The sequence below is a fragment of the Elephas maximus genome, chromosome 22 (genome assembly GCF_024166365.1).
Source record: "Elephas maximus indicus isolate mEleMax1 chromosome 22, mEleMax1 primary haplotype, whole genome shotgun sequence".
NCBI lineage: Eukaryota > Metazoa > Chordata > Mammalia > Proboscidea > Elephantidae > Elephas > Elephas maximus.
Genome location: NC_064840.1, coordinates 28,662,127 through 28,676,097, shown reverse-complemented (window position 1 = coordinate 28,676,097; position 13,971 = coordinate 28,662,127). Strand labels below are relative to the sequence as shown.

Here is a 13,971-nt window from a genome sequence, read left to right as displayed (position 1 = left end):
GTGCTCCACTGTGGCGACCACTACGTATTATTAATGCCTTCTAACCGAGGGGGCTCATCTTCCAGCACTGTATTGGACAGTGCTCTACTGTGATCCATAAGGTTTTCATTGCCTAATTTTGGGAAGTCAATCACAGTCCTTTCTTCCTAGTCTGTCTTAGCCTGAAGCTCTGGTGAAATCTGCCCACCATGGGTGACCCTGTTAGTATTTGAAATGCTGGTGGCATGCATGCATGGCTTCCAGCACCATAGCAACATGCAAGCCATCACAGTACAACAAACTGATAGATGAGTGGTGGAAATAATCATGCCCTATTGGACATAACCCTCAAATGAGGACTAAAAGCTACCGAGATTGTAGATACTATTTTCTAACCAGAAAGGGAAAAGTAAAAATTCAGTCTGTTTCAGCGTATTCTTTGGCCAGCAGACCGCATGGTCGGAGGGGCCTGTCTGACACTCAGTGTCTATCCTCAGCCAAGGCTGCCAAGAGGACAGCTGATGGGGCTACAGGAGCCTGCGGTGGGGCCCTCAATCTTGGTGGCCTGGTAGAAATGAGGCCACACACCGTCTGTGGCAGGAGTGCCTCAGCTGGCCCGGGACCCATTTGGGTGAGGCTGGGATGGCAACTAGAACAGAGCCAGCACCCAGCTAAAGCTCATCCCATAGCAGTGACCCAGGCGAGGGTGCTGCTTGGCTTGTGGGAAATGGCAGACCATTTTGTGCGCTTGCGCCATCAGATTCAATGGTACAGACCACTTGTAACTGCTGCCATTTTTCCTCCTTCTAAAATTTTTTTCTTTTTAATCATGGCGTAGTGGTTAAGAGCTAAGACTGCTAACCAAAAGATTGGCAGTTTGAATCCACCAGCTGCTCCTTGGAAATGCTATGGGGCAGTTTTACCCTGTCCTATGGCTATGAGTTGGAATCAACTCCACTGCAACGGGTTTGGTTTTATGAAATCAGTTATGGAAATGCTCATTGTCCTTGGGTGATGCTTGCCCTCAATTGAATATTACTACAGATGTCTCCATCAGAAATCAATTAGACAGCCTGGTGGTGGTACCATCAGCCCAAGCACGCCAGTCAAAAGGGCCTTCTCCTCCACTCCACACTCTGGAATCTAGGTCTGACTGTTCTGAGAGACGGACGTTCCCTGTTTGTCTCCGAACACTGTAGTCTATTCAGAAGACAGGTACCGGATGGCCAGTCTCATTTCACATTGCATCTGGTCTGGCATAAGCTGGTTTGCCATGCTATTTGATTTTGCAAAGTGCATTTTAAACAACAAGGGAGCCTATTTGCCCCAGAGTGGTAATTAAAACCATGACCCAGCCACACGCCAAGCTATCCTCTAAACCAAGCTTTAGAAGCGGTTTCAGGTGAAGTCCCCAGCTCCAGTGTTGAAGAAGCTAGCTCACCAACATAATTGACATGAACATCAAGTTTTCTAGATGTTTCTGGGTCTTAACCTGGTAACTCAGCAGCTTCATCCATCAGGAACACAGGTGAATGAGGAGTACTTTTCTTTCTGAGCAGCCACTCACTCTTGTCAGCTGTTTTATAAACTTAGCTTTTAAAACTATAAGTACAGGGAACCCATAAAACTATAAGTACAGGGAACAGAGAATTTAAATAAACAGAAAGAAAGACAAGGACTATAGAGACGCTATAACTAGGACAGGTCTAAACACCAACGATCCTACAAAGTCCCCAAATCTGGACCCTTGAAGAGGGAGTTGAACAAACCCTAGGGAATTTCCTACTTTAAATTCGGTTCCTTCATTATAGCAACTCCTGGCTTCTGACCAAGCCCCTGTCTGCACACAAGGGGGCATGTTGGGGTCTGAAGTGACAGAGCAGCTTCCCCTGAAACAGGCTCTGCAGTGCGCCTCGTCCCACGATCACCGCACAGGGAGCAGGAAATCAGAGCCGGCGCTCTGCTGTGGCTGGAGGAGCTCACCCAGAGGATGCTGCTGTGGGTATGTGGCTCTGTGCTTTCGGACTGTGGGACCGGACTGGTTCAGGGCCCGTCGGTGCCAAACAAGGTGAAGGTCCAGGCTTAGAGGCACGGTGACCATCCTTCACTCTGTTTCATGAACAATGAATGCCAGGGACACTCAGGGTCCCATCCCCTTTCACACAGGACACTTGCCACTTGTCTTGGATGACATTTTTCCTGTGGGTATCAGACAGGATTTGATTTAATGTTTGATGATTAGCTCATGTGCAGATGGAACAGGGCTCTCCTCAAAGACGACTGGACACCCTCGTTGCATCCTGACAGCAAAGGACAGCAGCTGTGAGGGAAGAGTCGGGTCATGCCCCCCTTCCCCGAAGCCAAATTAAATCAAACAGTGGTGCGAGGCCTCCGGTGAAATATTCTGCAGTTCCACTTTCCCTACTGTCTGACCTAGTCCCTTAGCAAGAGGACTGCAGCTAACCAGAGGCAGTTGTTCAAACAATTAAAAGCCTCATGTGACGAGGTTAATCATTTTAGTCTTGAAGTGTCAGTGACTCATAATCCTGGGCTTTTTGGCCTTGATCTGGATTTTCATGGAGATGTGGAGAAGGGTCTGGCTGTCTGGCAGCTGACAGTGGCACTGGGAGCTGGTTGACGGTGTCGTGTCGCCCTCTAGTGGCCCTGGGACAGGGTGAGTGTGCTGGCTGAGAGAAGAGGGAGAAAGGCCCAGGCTCCCTCTCCACCTGGCACCTGATTCACTCTGCAGCCCTGTGAAGAGCAGGGGCCACCCAGGAGACTCTTCACAACTCCACGTGGCCCACCCACCTCAGCACAGCCTGTGCGTGACTAGGACACTGCAACACCGTCTCCCGCTTCTCTGCTGAGCCCCGTGTTGGGGACAGGCTGCCCGGCACATCAGGGCTCCATAAATACTGGCTGAATGAGTGGATGAAACTAGGGATTAAAATTAGGGGGCTACTAATCAGATTGCAACTTTTCAATGAAGTGTTTTTACTGAAACACAACGGATCAGCTTAGCTAAGGGAGAGCGGCCGCTCTGAGCGTTGAAAAGGTCTCACTGTTTGTCTCACTTGAGGCCACCATGCTCCTTTACTGTGTTCAAACACCTGAGTCACAGACAGTATTTTTAATCATCAGGAGCTAAGGCTGGGCGTTTGAATGAAATGCCTCACTTCTAGATAGGGCCAGGCTGTGGGTTTCTGCTGCATTTGTTCAGACAGCGTCACTCCTGGATGGCGACTGTGGAGGGAACACGTGCGATTTTAAGAGGTCGCCACCCACATCTGGTGGCATGGCTTCTCCCGTTCTTTAGTAAACTTCATAAAGACCTTAATTTGGTCATTGTTCTAACTTGTTTAAGGCTTGAGTTCATAGACCGTTCCCCTTCCTAGCACCCTGAAGGAATGTCAGAATGTCCAGACACAAGCGAACACTGATCTATTAGCATATTTTTATTCTTTAAGTCACAGAAGAAAATCCTCAGGGGGAAAACCGTGTCAACATCAGCGCAGACTTGATAGAACCACAGAACTCCCTTCAGGGAGGACTGGTGTTGCTGTGGCAGCTTGGCTCCAGGTGGGGAGCAGGGCCTCCCCTCCTCAGCCCAGCTTCCTATTCTTGCTCTCTTACCCAGGGGATCTCTGCCCCTGGCACAGAGCCCCACCGACAGCCACCATCGTCAGCCTAGCTCCACGTGGAGGCATGGGCAGGTGTGACACCCTCAGGTGGGGGCCCTACCCCAGGCATGTCAATGGAGCTCCTGATCTTATCCCAACATAACCCAGGAAGTTGGCAACGTGCTGCTTGTCAGGGGACAGCTCATTTGCTGAAAACTCCTCAAGGGCAGGCCCAGCATCTTCCTTCTGCTTCATAACCTCTTGGAAACTTACAGCTTCTACCCAGAGATCTCTGGCTGGAGTTCTTGCCATGTCTCTGCTTTCTGTGCCCAACTAGGCCAGAAAAGCAAATGCAGGTCCACAAACTCTGCCAAGTGCCATCATGTACCACGCAGGTGCCAGCTGCGGGCACACAGAGAGAAGGGGCAGTGCTTGCCTTTGAGGGGGTGTGGTGGCAGCAAGGTGGAGAAGAAGAGCATGTAAAGCATTGGGTCCTGAGTCCCGCTCAGCTCAGCATCAGGTACCATGGACGCGGGCCAGCTGGGCAGGGAGAAGTGGATAAGGAAGGCTTCAGAGAAGGTGACACTGGAGAGTCCAGAGGTGGGAGGGACCTGCCGGCTCAAAATGGCCCAAGCCTCTGAGTGTATGCAGGGGTCATAGGGACTAGAGGCTCAGAGTCACAGGGAGTCCTCTGTTTCACTCCTCAAGCCCACCACCGGCTAATCTCTGTTTTTGCCTTCTGCTCCCCTCCCTCGACCCCTCTCCACCAGCCGATGTGACACTAATGGAGCAAAGTAATGGGCGGGGGCCCTGAACGCAAACCAGTGAATGCACAAGAACTCAGAGGGCCAAGTGATCGGGAGAACTGAGGTCCAAATGCCCTTCAGAGGAGCTGGGAGATCCATGGGAAACACAGCGGAGGAGAGGCGGGCATACGTCACCATAATGGTTTGCACGATGCTTAACGGCAGTAAAGAAACTGACAAGTCAGCTCTGAGGGCACAGGTATCTACTTCTTCCTCTGAGGAAAGGCACATGAACCAGGGTAAACTGTATGGCATCGGAGGCGCTCTGAGCCGAGTGCTCTCTGCAGACTTGGTCACCACGTTAAAGCAAGAAAGGTGGGGAGGACAGAGCTCCTAAGAAGGGCAGGGAGGCCGAGGGCAGCATGGACTCGCATCATGGGGTGGGAGGCCTCAGCCAGGGTTCTGCGTGTAGATATAACCCAGAAGGTCTGGAGTGCCCGGGGCAGCCTGGCCAGGGCAGCCACTGTGACCTAGCACTGGGGGAGCTGTCTGGATACAGTCCCTCTCTTCATACTCCACTAATCCATCCCTGCTCTGACCTGATGTGGTTGGCCGCATCACCCTCCACTCCAGGTGAGGAAACATATACTCAGGAAGGGGAGCAGCTTGGCCAAGGTCACCCAGAGAGGAAAGGGCAGTACCACGTGCAAGTTGGTCTGTGGCTCATGCCCCTATCCCCTGAGCGAGGGGAGGTTCGCGGGGGGCTAGCAGGCAGTGCAGCCTCTGAAAAAACCTCAGGCAAGTTGAGACACAGGCTCGGACGGCAGGTAGGGAAATGCATCAATATTTCCTAGAGACAAAGGAATCATTGTCAAAATGTGGTTTCCGGAGGGTGTGCTGTCAGCTGGCTGGAGCAGAAGGAAGGGCTTCTAAGGGGTGACTTCAGCGTCTGCAAGACAAATGTACTACAGGCATACCTCAGAGATAGTGCAGGCTTGGTTCCAGACCACTGCAATAAGGTGAATATCACAATAAAGTGAGTCACGTGAAGTTTTTGGTTTCCCAGTGCATATAAGTTATGTTTACACTGTACTGTAATCTATTCAGTGTACAGTAGCATTATGTCTAAAAAAGACAACGTACATACCTTATTTGAAAATACTTTAATGCTAAAAAATGCTAACCATCACCCTCTAAACCCTGCCGCTGCTTTATCGACTAAGTTTACGTAATATTCTAAATCTTCTGTTGTCATTTCAGCAACGTCCATTGCATCTTCACCAGGAGTAGATTCCATCTCAAGAAACTGCTTTCTTTGCTCATCCATAGAAGCAACTCCTCATTGGTTAAATTTTTCTCATGAGATTGCAGCAATTCAGTCACATCTGTAGGCTGTACTTCCAATTCTAGTTCTTTTGCCATTTTCACCACATCTGAAGTTTTGAACCCCTCAAAGTCTTCCATGAAAGTTGCAATCACTGTCTTCCAAATTCCTGTTAATGTTGCTATTTTGACCTCCTCCCATGAATCATGAATGTTCTTAAGGGCACCTAGAATGGTGAGTCCTTTACAGAAGGTTTTCAATTTACTTTGCCCAGATCCATCAGAGGAATCACCATCTATGGCAGCTATAGCCTTACAAAATGTATTTCTTAAATAATAAGACTTGAAAGTCAAAATTACGTCTTGATCCATGGGCTGCAGAATGGGTGTTGTGTTAGCGGGCATGAAAACAACATTAATCTCCTTGTACATCTCCATCAGAGCTCTTGGGTGATGAGTGCATTGTCAATGAGCAGTCATATTTTCAAAGGAATCTTATTCTAAGCAGTAGGTCTCAATAGTGGGCTTAAGATATTCAGTAAACCATGTTGTAAACGGATGTGCTGTCATCCAGGCTTTGTTGTTCCATTTACGGAGCGCAGGCAGAGTAGACTTAGCATAATTCTTAAGGGCCCTAGGATTTTCGGAATGGTAAATGGCATTGGCTTCGACTTCAAGTCACCAGCTGCATCAACTCCTAACAAGAGCGTTGACCTGTCCTTTGAAGCTTTGAAGCCAGGCATTGACTTCTCTAGCTATGAAAGTTCTAGATAGCATCTTTTTCTAATATAAGGCTGTTTTGTCTACACTGAAAATCTGTTGTTTAGTGTAGCCACCTTCATGAATTAGCTAGATCTTATAGATAACTTGCAGCTTCTCCATCAGGATTTGCCGCTTCACCTTGAATTTTTATGTTATGGAGACGGCTTCTTTCCTTAAACCTCATCAGCCAACCTCTGCTAGCTTCAAACTTTTCTTCTGCAGCTTCCTCACCTCTCTCAGCCTTTGTAGGATTGAAGAGAGTTAGGGCCTTGTTCTGGATTAGGCTTTAGCTTAAGGGAATGTTGTGGGTGGTCTGATTTTCTATCAAAAACTTTCTCCTTATCAGCAATAGGGCTACTTCGGTTTCTTATCACTCGTGTATTCACTGGAGTAACAGTTTTCATTTCCTTCAAGAGCTTTTTCTTTGCATTTACAGCTTGGCTGTTTGGTGTAGGAGGCCTAGTTTTTGGCCTTTTACAGCTTTCAACATGCCTTCCTCATTAAGCTTAATCATTTCTAGCTTTGGATTTAAAGTGAGAGAGGAGTGAGTCTTCCTTTCACGTGAACACTTAGAGACCATCATAGGGTTATTAATTGGCCTAAGTTCAATATTGTGGTGTCCCAGGGAATAGGGAGGCCCGAGGAGAGGGAGAGAGATGGTGGAATGGCGGGTTGGTGGAACAGTCAGGACACACAAAGCATTTATCCATTAAGTTCACCATCTTATATGGCACCGTTTGTGGTACCCCAAAACAATTATAATAGTAACATCAAAGATCACAGATCACCATAGCAGATAAAATAATAATGAAAAAGTCTGAAATATTGTGAGAATGACCAAACTGTGACACATAGACGAAGTGAGCACATTCTGTTGGAGAAATGGCGCTGATAAGATCTACTCGACTCAGGGTTGCCACAAACCCTCAATTTGCAAAAAAATACAATATCTGCGAAGCACAATAAAGTAAAGCACGATAAAATGAGGTATGCCTGTACCTGGCAACAGACAACTGCAAAGGCAGGAAGACAGCTGGCTGAGAGGGCGAGCGGTCTACTCCCCGCAGGCCTGCAGGGCACAGCCCCCTGCTGTGGCCCCAGCTTCCCACAGCCCATGTGCAGTGGCCTGGACAGTCTCCAAACTCAGATTCACAGAGATCCTGAGCCCTTGGCATTGCTCACCCTGTCAGAGAACAGTGTCTGTGTTGAACAGTGGTAAGTCAAGACCAGGGCAGATGAAATGCCACAGAAACCTAAAAGCCACAACTTCTAGCCTTCTCCAGAAATCTCAAATGCAAGAGTATCTTAACACTACACTCCATGTGATGAACTCTGATTCTGACAACGTCAGAGGCCAAGGAAAAGAGAGAGTTGGAGTTTGATTCTCTGAAACTCCCAGCCACCGTTCAAACCCTGGCTTGAGATGGCTGAGGCGAGATTCTGGAAGGAGGGGCAGAGAGGGGCAGCATGCAGCAGGTGGAAGTGCAGAGTCTGTGGGCTTCTGGGAATGGCAGAGCCATGGTCATGTCCTTTGTGGAATCTGCCGGGGGTGGGGAGCAGGGCAGCCACAACCACCAACAGCGTGGCTCCACCAACAATGGTTTCGATGCCCATGGCCCTGACCTCCTGAGCCTCCCAGTGAGCTGCTGTGCAGGCTGGGACGGAGCACCATCTCATTCATACATGGGGTGACTGTGGGCAGGTTTACCTGGCTAGTCAGGAGCAGAGTTAGGACCTGAACCAGATCAGCCAGCTTGAAGCTCAAGGCTTCACCTACTAGCCAGCCAAGACCCAAGTCCATTTTAGCTTTCACATGCACACTGAGAAACTGGACAGAGAAGACTCGTGTTCTGGAAAACGTCTGGTTGTCTCAGCAGCGCATGTGTGTATCTAAGGGGGACACAACTGGGGCACAGGCCAGGAAATGGTATATTCTGACATGAAGATACCCCATGCTGTGGGGAGGCACTTACCCCTTCCATGGGCGCGATGAGCAGATCGTACAGAGCACGGAGTGGGGGCTTGGCAAACGATGTCTGCCTCCTGGGAAGGGAGGAGGTCCCGTCCTTGATGGGCGACATGGTGTTACTGAACAAACTCGTCATGCTCTGGCAGCTCCTGGGGACAGAGGGGCCACACAATGAATCAAGGCACGATGGATGGGCAGGCAGGGCGCTCTCTGGTCATCCGCCAGCTGTGCTCCACAGCGGTGCCCTACCCAGCCTTCCTGCCCAGCTCTGTCCTCTTCACTTTCCTTTCAGGTAATTTTCACACTACAGTGAGCACTGACAGAAACCGCAGGGTAAACCAGCTGCACACAACAGCTTCCATTTCTATGGAGTTTTTCTACATAATCAAATGTCCCACAGTGCTGTTCACGGATTTAATTACATCCTCACATGGAGTGACTGTGCACAGGCAAACACGAGGACCATTAGGAATCAGCTGCAGCCACCAAGCTGAAGAGAAGACAGTGCACAGTGCCAAGTCATCTACGATGCGGGGCGCCACAGACAAAACAAGGAGTGCCTTGGCCCCAACCCTGGGCTCAGGTCTGCTACCAAGCATCCACCTGAGTCGCACACAAGGCAAGGCTCTGCTGCAAGGTACTGTTGGCCCCCAGCCCCGACGGCCAGGCGGTGGGTACTGCAAGAGGGGATGCTGGGGGCTGGACAGTACCTGTAGAGTGGTCAGTTCCAGCATGGCTAGGTTATTGTTTTTATGTTCCAATGTCTCCAAGCAGAGTTTTGTTAGTACAGATGGTATTTTCAACCCCAAAGACCACAGGTTTCACACACCCAACACAGGACGAGAACATTCATTCATTCATATATTCACTCACTCGTTCATTGATCTTCAGAGGACAAAGCACAGAGGAGAGCTGAGGAGCGTCAGCAGGCAGAGGACAAACTGGTTTCCAGTGCAGGGACCAGGCTGCCCAATGCTCTCTGCACCTGCCTGCCACCTGGCCTCAGCACAGCCTTCTTGTGATGTTCTTCACACAACTATTAAATAGAGATCTCTGAACCTTGATTTAGACACTGCATATATCCTTGGAGTTTCCGCCATGTATCCTAGGATCCTTGAGGGTAGAGACCATGTCTTATACCAGACACACTGCAGAGGTGGCAGCCTCTGAGTGTTGATTAAAAAAAACCAAGGAGTCCACTTCCTCTCCTGGGTGAGCCCAGGATACCTGACCATCAAGAGAAATTATTCAAAAGATCCATGTGTATTTTCTAGGTATGGCATCTCCTCCCTGGCCCTCCCTGACCCTCCCTGACCCTTTTTCTCTGTAGCATCCCACATAACCCAAATCCTAGGTCGCCTGAGCCTGAGCTCTGAGTAGCTCTCAGCCAGGCCCTGCCAAAGAAGAGCAGCAGGAGGGGACACCCGAGAGCCGCTCACTCAGGAAGCATGTAATCACCAGCGACGGGGCCGAGTTGTGGCTTTGCTGCAGAGACCCTGGGGTGACACTCTGAGGCTCACTTAATTCCAGAGAATGTGATGCAAAGAGCGGTTCTCCCCTGAAGGAGAGGTTGCTCTCCAGAGAAGCCATCTGGCATGACACGCAGTGTCTGTCATGCCGCTGTTTATGACACAAGCGCCTGCGTGCCCCGCAGACAGGGACCTCGGCCTCTCAGACAGCTGTGATTCAGGAGGCATGGCAACTGGCTGGGGGCAGGGCTGCCCTGATGCCCTTTCACTCCACACACAAGACAAGTCTGCCTGACAGAGTATCAAGGTTCCCTCGAGACCCTTTGGCAGTGGGCACCTGGGGGTGTCCCCAGTCAACACCGGGGCTGCAGGTGCGTACAGTGACTGGTGGGGGCACACCACAAACCCCAGGGCTCTTTGAACTGGAGAAAGAAACCCCAGCTCTAGGGCACTCCCCACAGTGCCCCTTCCTGCCTCCGTGGTACAAGGACACCTGGAGAACCCAAGCTGCACAAGGAAGGCACAGGGAGCTCCTCCCAGCAGGCCCAAGGCACAGCGCCTTCTCCACACACAAGAGCTCAGCACCCTGAGGAGCACGGCCCTGAGGCACAGGAGTCAGGAGAGGCCTGCAGGTCCAGGCGGGCACTGCTGTGGGCAGTGTGAGCTGCTGAAACATGGTTTCTGGAAGCAGCGTCCCAGGAAGGGAAGGGCTGGAGTCCTCAGTCTGACATCAGCCACCAATTCAAAAGAGGTGATGCCTGCAGGGTGGTGGTAGGAGGGCCCCAAGGGCAGAATCTTGATTTGGGCAAGCCATTCCCCTCTGGGTCTCACTTCGGAAGTGGGTAATAGTGTCCACAAGCAGTGAGTGTAAGGATTTGAGCACACGAGGCATTAGGAGTGTTAGCTAATGACCTGGGACAGGAGGGTGGGAGAGAAGCCTAGAACCCTCTTAGTGCCCAAGTGCTGAAGGCAGTAGTACCTTTGTATTGAATGCCATGAGGTGCCCCAGGCATCCAAAGGGCCCAAAGAGCTAACCTGTTCTGCACACATGGTGCCCGCACTGTGCCAGGCAGGGCCAGTCCACAGAGGGGCTTTCCATGGGTCCTTGCAGCAGGTCACAAGAAAGGGAACAGCTTCCACAGAGGTCAAGGGGCACAGTGGCTCCAGACAGGGACTCAATCTGGTTGTGAGGCTTTTGGGAGATCGCCGTTTGAGTTGGGTCCCAAGGGATGATTCGGAGTCAACCTGCCTTGTGGGCAGGGCGGGGAAGGTCATTGCTAGCAGAGGGCACAGCACAGGGAACAGCCCAAACAATGCTGGGGTCCTGGGGTCAATGTTAGGGAGCTTGTAGACAGAGGCCCGGGGGCTGTGTATGTCAGGCGCAAGCTCAGGTGCTCTGCTGTTGGGGGGAGATGAGGACCAAGGGCTTCTTTAGACAACCAGACTTGCCTGGAACAGGGAGCTCCTCTCCCTAGGCTACTAAATCCTTCCTAGGAGATAGCCAGAGGGAGGCCACCTGCAGTCTGCACCTTTCCTGACACCTGCCCCCATCCCAGGGCTGGGCTATGCAGAGAAGCTTCGATCAGATCCTGTGACACCATCCCCTGCCCCTGTTGTTGTTAGGTGTTGTCCAGTCAGTTCTGACTCATATCGACCTGGCCCCACGTACAACAGAACGAAACACTGCCTGGTCCTGCGCCACCCTCACAATCGTTGTTATGCTTGAGCCCACTGTTGCAGCCACTGTGTCAGTCCATCTCGTTGAGGATCTTCCTCTTTTTCAATGAGCATGTTGTCCTCCAGGGACTGTTCCCTCCTGATAACAGGTCCAAAGTATGCGAGAGGAAGTCTCTCCATCCTTACTTCTAATGAGCATTCTGGCTGTGCTTCTTCCAAGACAGATTTGTTTGTTCTTCTGGCAATCCATGATATAGTCATTGCCAGCACCATAATTCAAAGGCATCAATTCTTTTTCGGTCTTCCTTATTCACTGTCCAGCTTTCACGTGCTTGTGGGGCGATTGAAAACACCATGGCTTCTAATGGACCACAATTACTACAGCCTCCACCAGACTGAGTCCAGCATAACTAGATGGTGCCCAGCTACCACAACTGACTGCTCTGACAAGGAACACAAGAGAGGATCCCAAACAGAGCTGGAGAAAAATGTAGAACAAAATTCTAACTCACAAGAAAAGATCAGACTTACTGGCCTGACAGAGACTGGAAAACCCCAGAGAATATGACCCCTGAACACCCTTCTAGCTCAATAATGAAGTCACTCCTGAGTTTCACCCTTCAGCTAAAGATCAGACAGGCCCATAAAACAAAACAAGACTAAAGGGGCATACCAGCCCCAGGGCAAGGACTAGAAGGCAAGAGGGGAAAGAGAGTGTTGACATATCGTGGGGTTGTTAACCAATGTCATAAAAAAAATATGTGTACTATTTAATGAGAAGCTAGTTTGTTTCTGTAAACCTTCATCAAAAGTACAAAAAAAAAAAAACCATGGCTTGGGTCAGCCTTACCTTAGTTCTTAAAAATGGTATCTTTGCTTCTTAACACTTCAAAGTTGTTCTTTTGTAGCAGATTTGCCCAGTGCAATGTGTCATTTGATTTCTTGACTGCTGCTTCTATGGTCGTTGACTGTGGATCCAAGTAAAATAAAATCCTTGATAACTTCAATCCTTTCTCCATCTATCATGATGTTGCTTCTTGGTCCATGTCTTGGTCATCTAGTGCTGCTTTAACAGAAATACCACAAGTGGATTGGCTTTAATAAAGAGAAATTTATTCTCTCAAAGTCTGGGAGGCTAGAAGTCCAAATTCAGGGTGCCAGCTCCAGAGGAAGGCTTTCTCTCTCTCTTGGCTCTGGGAAAGTCCATGCCATCAACCTTTTCTGGTCGAGGAGCTTCTCAGTGCAGGAACCCCGAGTCCAAAGGATGTGCTATTCTGCTGGCTCTTGCTTCTTGGTAATATGAAGTCCTCCTGTCTCTCTGCTCGCTTCTCTCTTTAGTATCTCCCAAGAGATTGATTTAAGACAAAATCTAATCTTGCAGATTGAGTTCTGCCTCATTAACGTAACTGCCACTAATCTTGTCTCATTAACATCATAGAAATAGGATTTATAACACATGGGAAAATCATGTCCGATGAAAAAATCGTGGACAATCACAGGATACGGGAATCATGGCCTAGCCAACTTGATACACATATTTCTGGGGGACACAATTCAACCCACGACAGTGCAGTTGTGAGGATTTTTGTTTTCTTTATGTTGAGATATAATCCATACTGAAGGATGTAGTCTTTGATCTTCCTCAGTAAGTGCTTCAAGTCCTCTTCACTTTCAGCAAGCAAGGTTCTATTATCTGCAATATCACAGGTTGTTGATGAGTCTTCCTCCAATCCTGATGCCCCATTCTTCTTCTTATAGTCCAGCTTCTCAGATTATTAGCTGAGCACTCCGACTGTTAAGTATGGTGACAGGGTACAACCCTGACGCATACCTTTCTTGACTGTAAACTGTGCAGTATTCCCTTGTTCTGTTTGAATGACTGCCTCTTGGTCTATGTACAGATTCCTCATGAGCACAATTAAGTGTTCTGGAATTTCCAATGTTATCCGTAATTTGTTACGATCCACACAGTTGAATGCCTTTGCATAGTCAATAAAACACAGGTAAACATCTTTGTGGTAACTCTGCATTCAGCCACGATCCATCTGACATGAGCAATAATATCCCTTTTCCACGTCCTTTTCTGAATCCAGCTTGAAATTCTGTCAGTTCCCTGTGGATATATTGTTGCAACCGCTTTTGAATGATCTTGAGCAAAATTTTACTTGTATGATATTAATGCTATTCAAAAATTTCTGTATTCTGTTGGATTATCTTTCTTTGGAATGGGTACAAATATGGATCTCTTCCAGGTGGTTGGCCAGGCTGTCTTCCAAATTTCTTGGCATATACAAGTGAGCACCTCCAGCATTGCATCCGTTTGTTGAAACATCTCAATTGGTATTACGTCAATTTCCGGAGCCTTGTTTTTCGCCAGTGCCTTCAGTGCAGCTTGGACCTTTGCCTTTAGTACCATTGTGCTACGT

At 49.2% G+C, this 13,971-nt stretch overlaps 1 protein-coding gene across 3 annotated transcripts in view; it reads right to left on the bottom strand.

The window, feature by feature from the left end:
- The window catches only part of TTC28 (tetratricopeptide repeat domain 28), a 773,448-nt gene that overhangs the window by 26,789 nt on the left and 732,688 nt on the right, over nt 1–13,971 (bottom strand). For all 3 annotated transcript variants that reach the window (XM_049865174.1, XM_049865176.1, XM_049865177.1), the window contains one exon: nt 8,404–8,548. In XM_049865174.1, the coding sequence (XP_049721131.1) occupies nt 8,404–8,548 (145 nt within the window). The remainder of the gene's footprint in view (nt 1–8,403; nt 8,549–13,971) is intronic.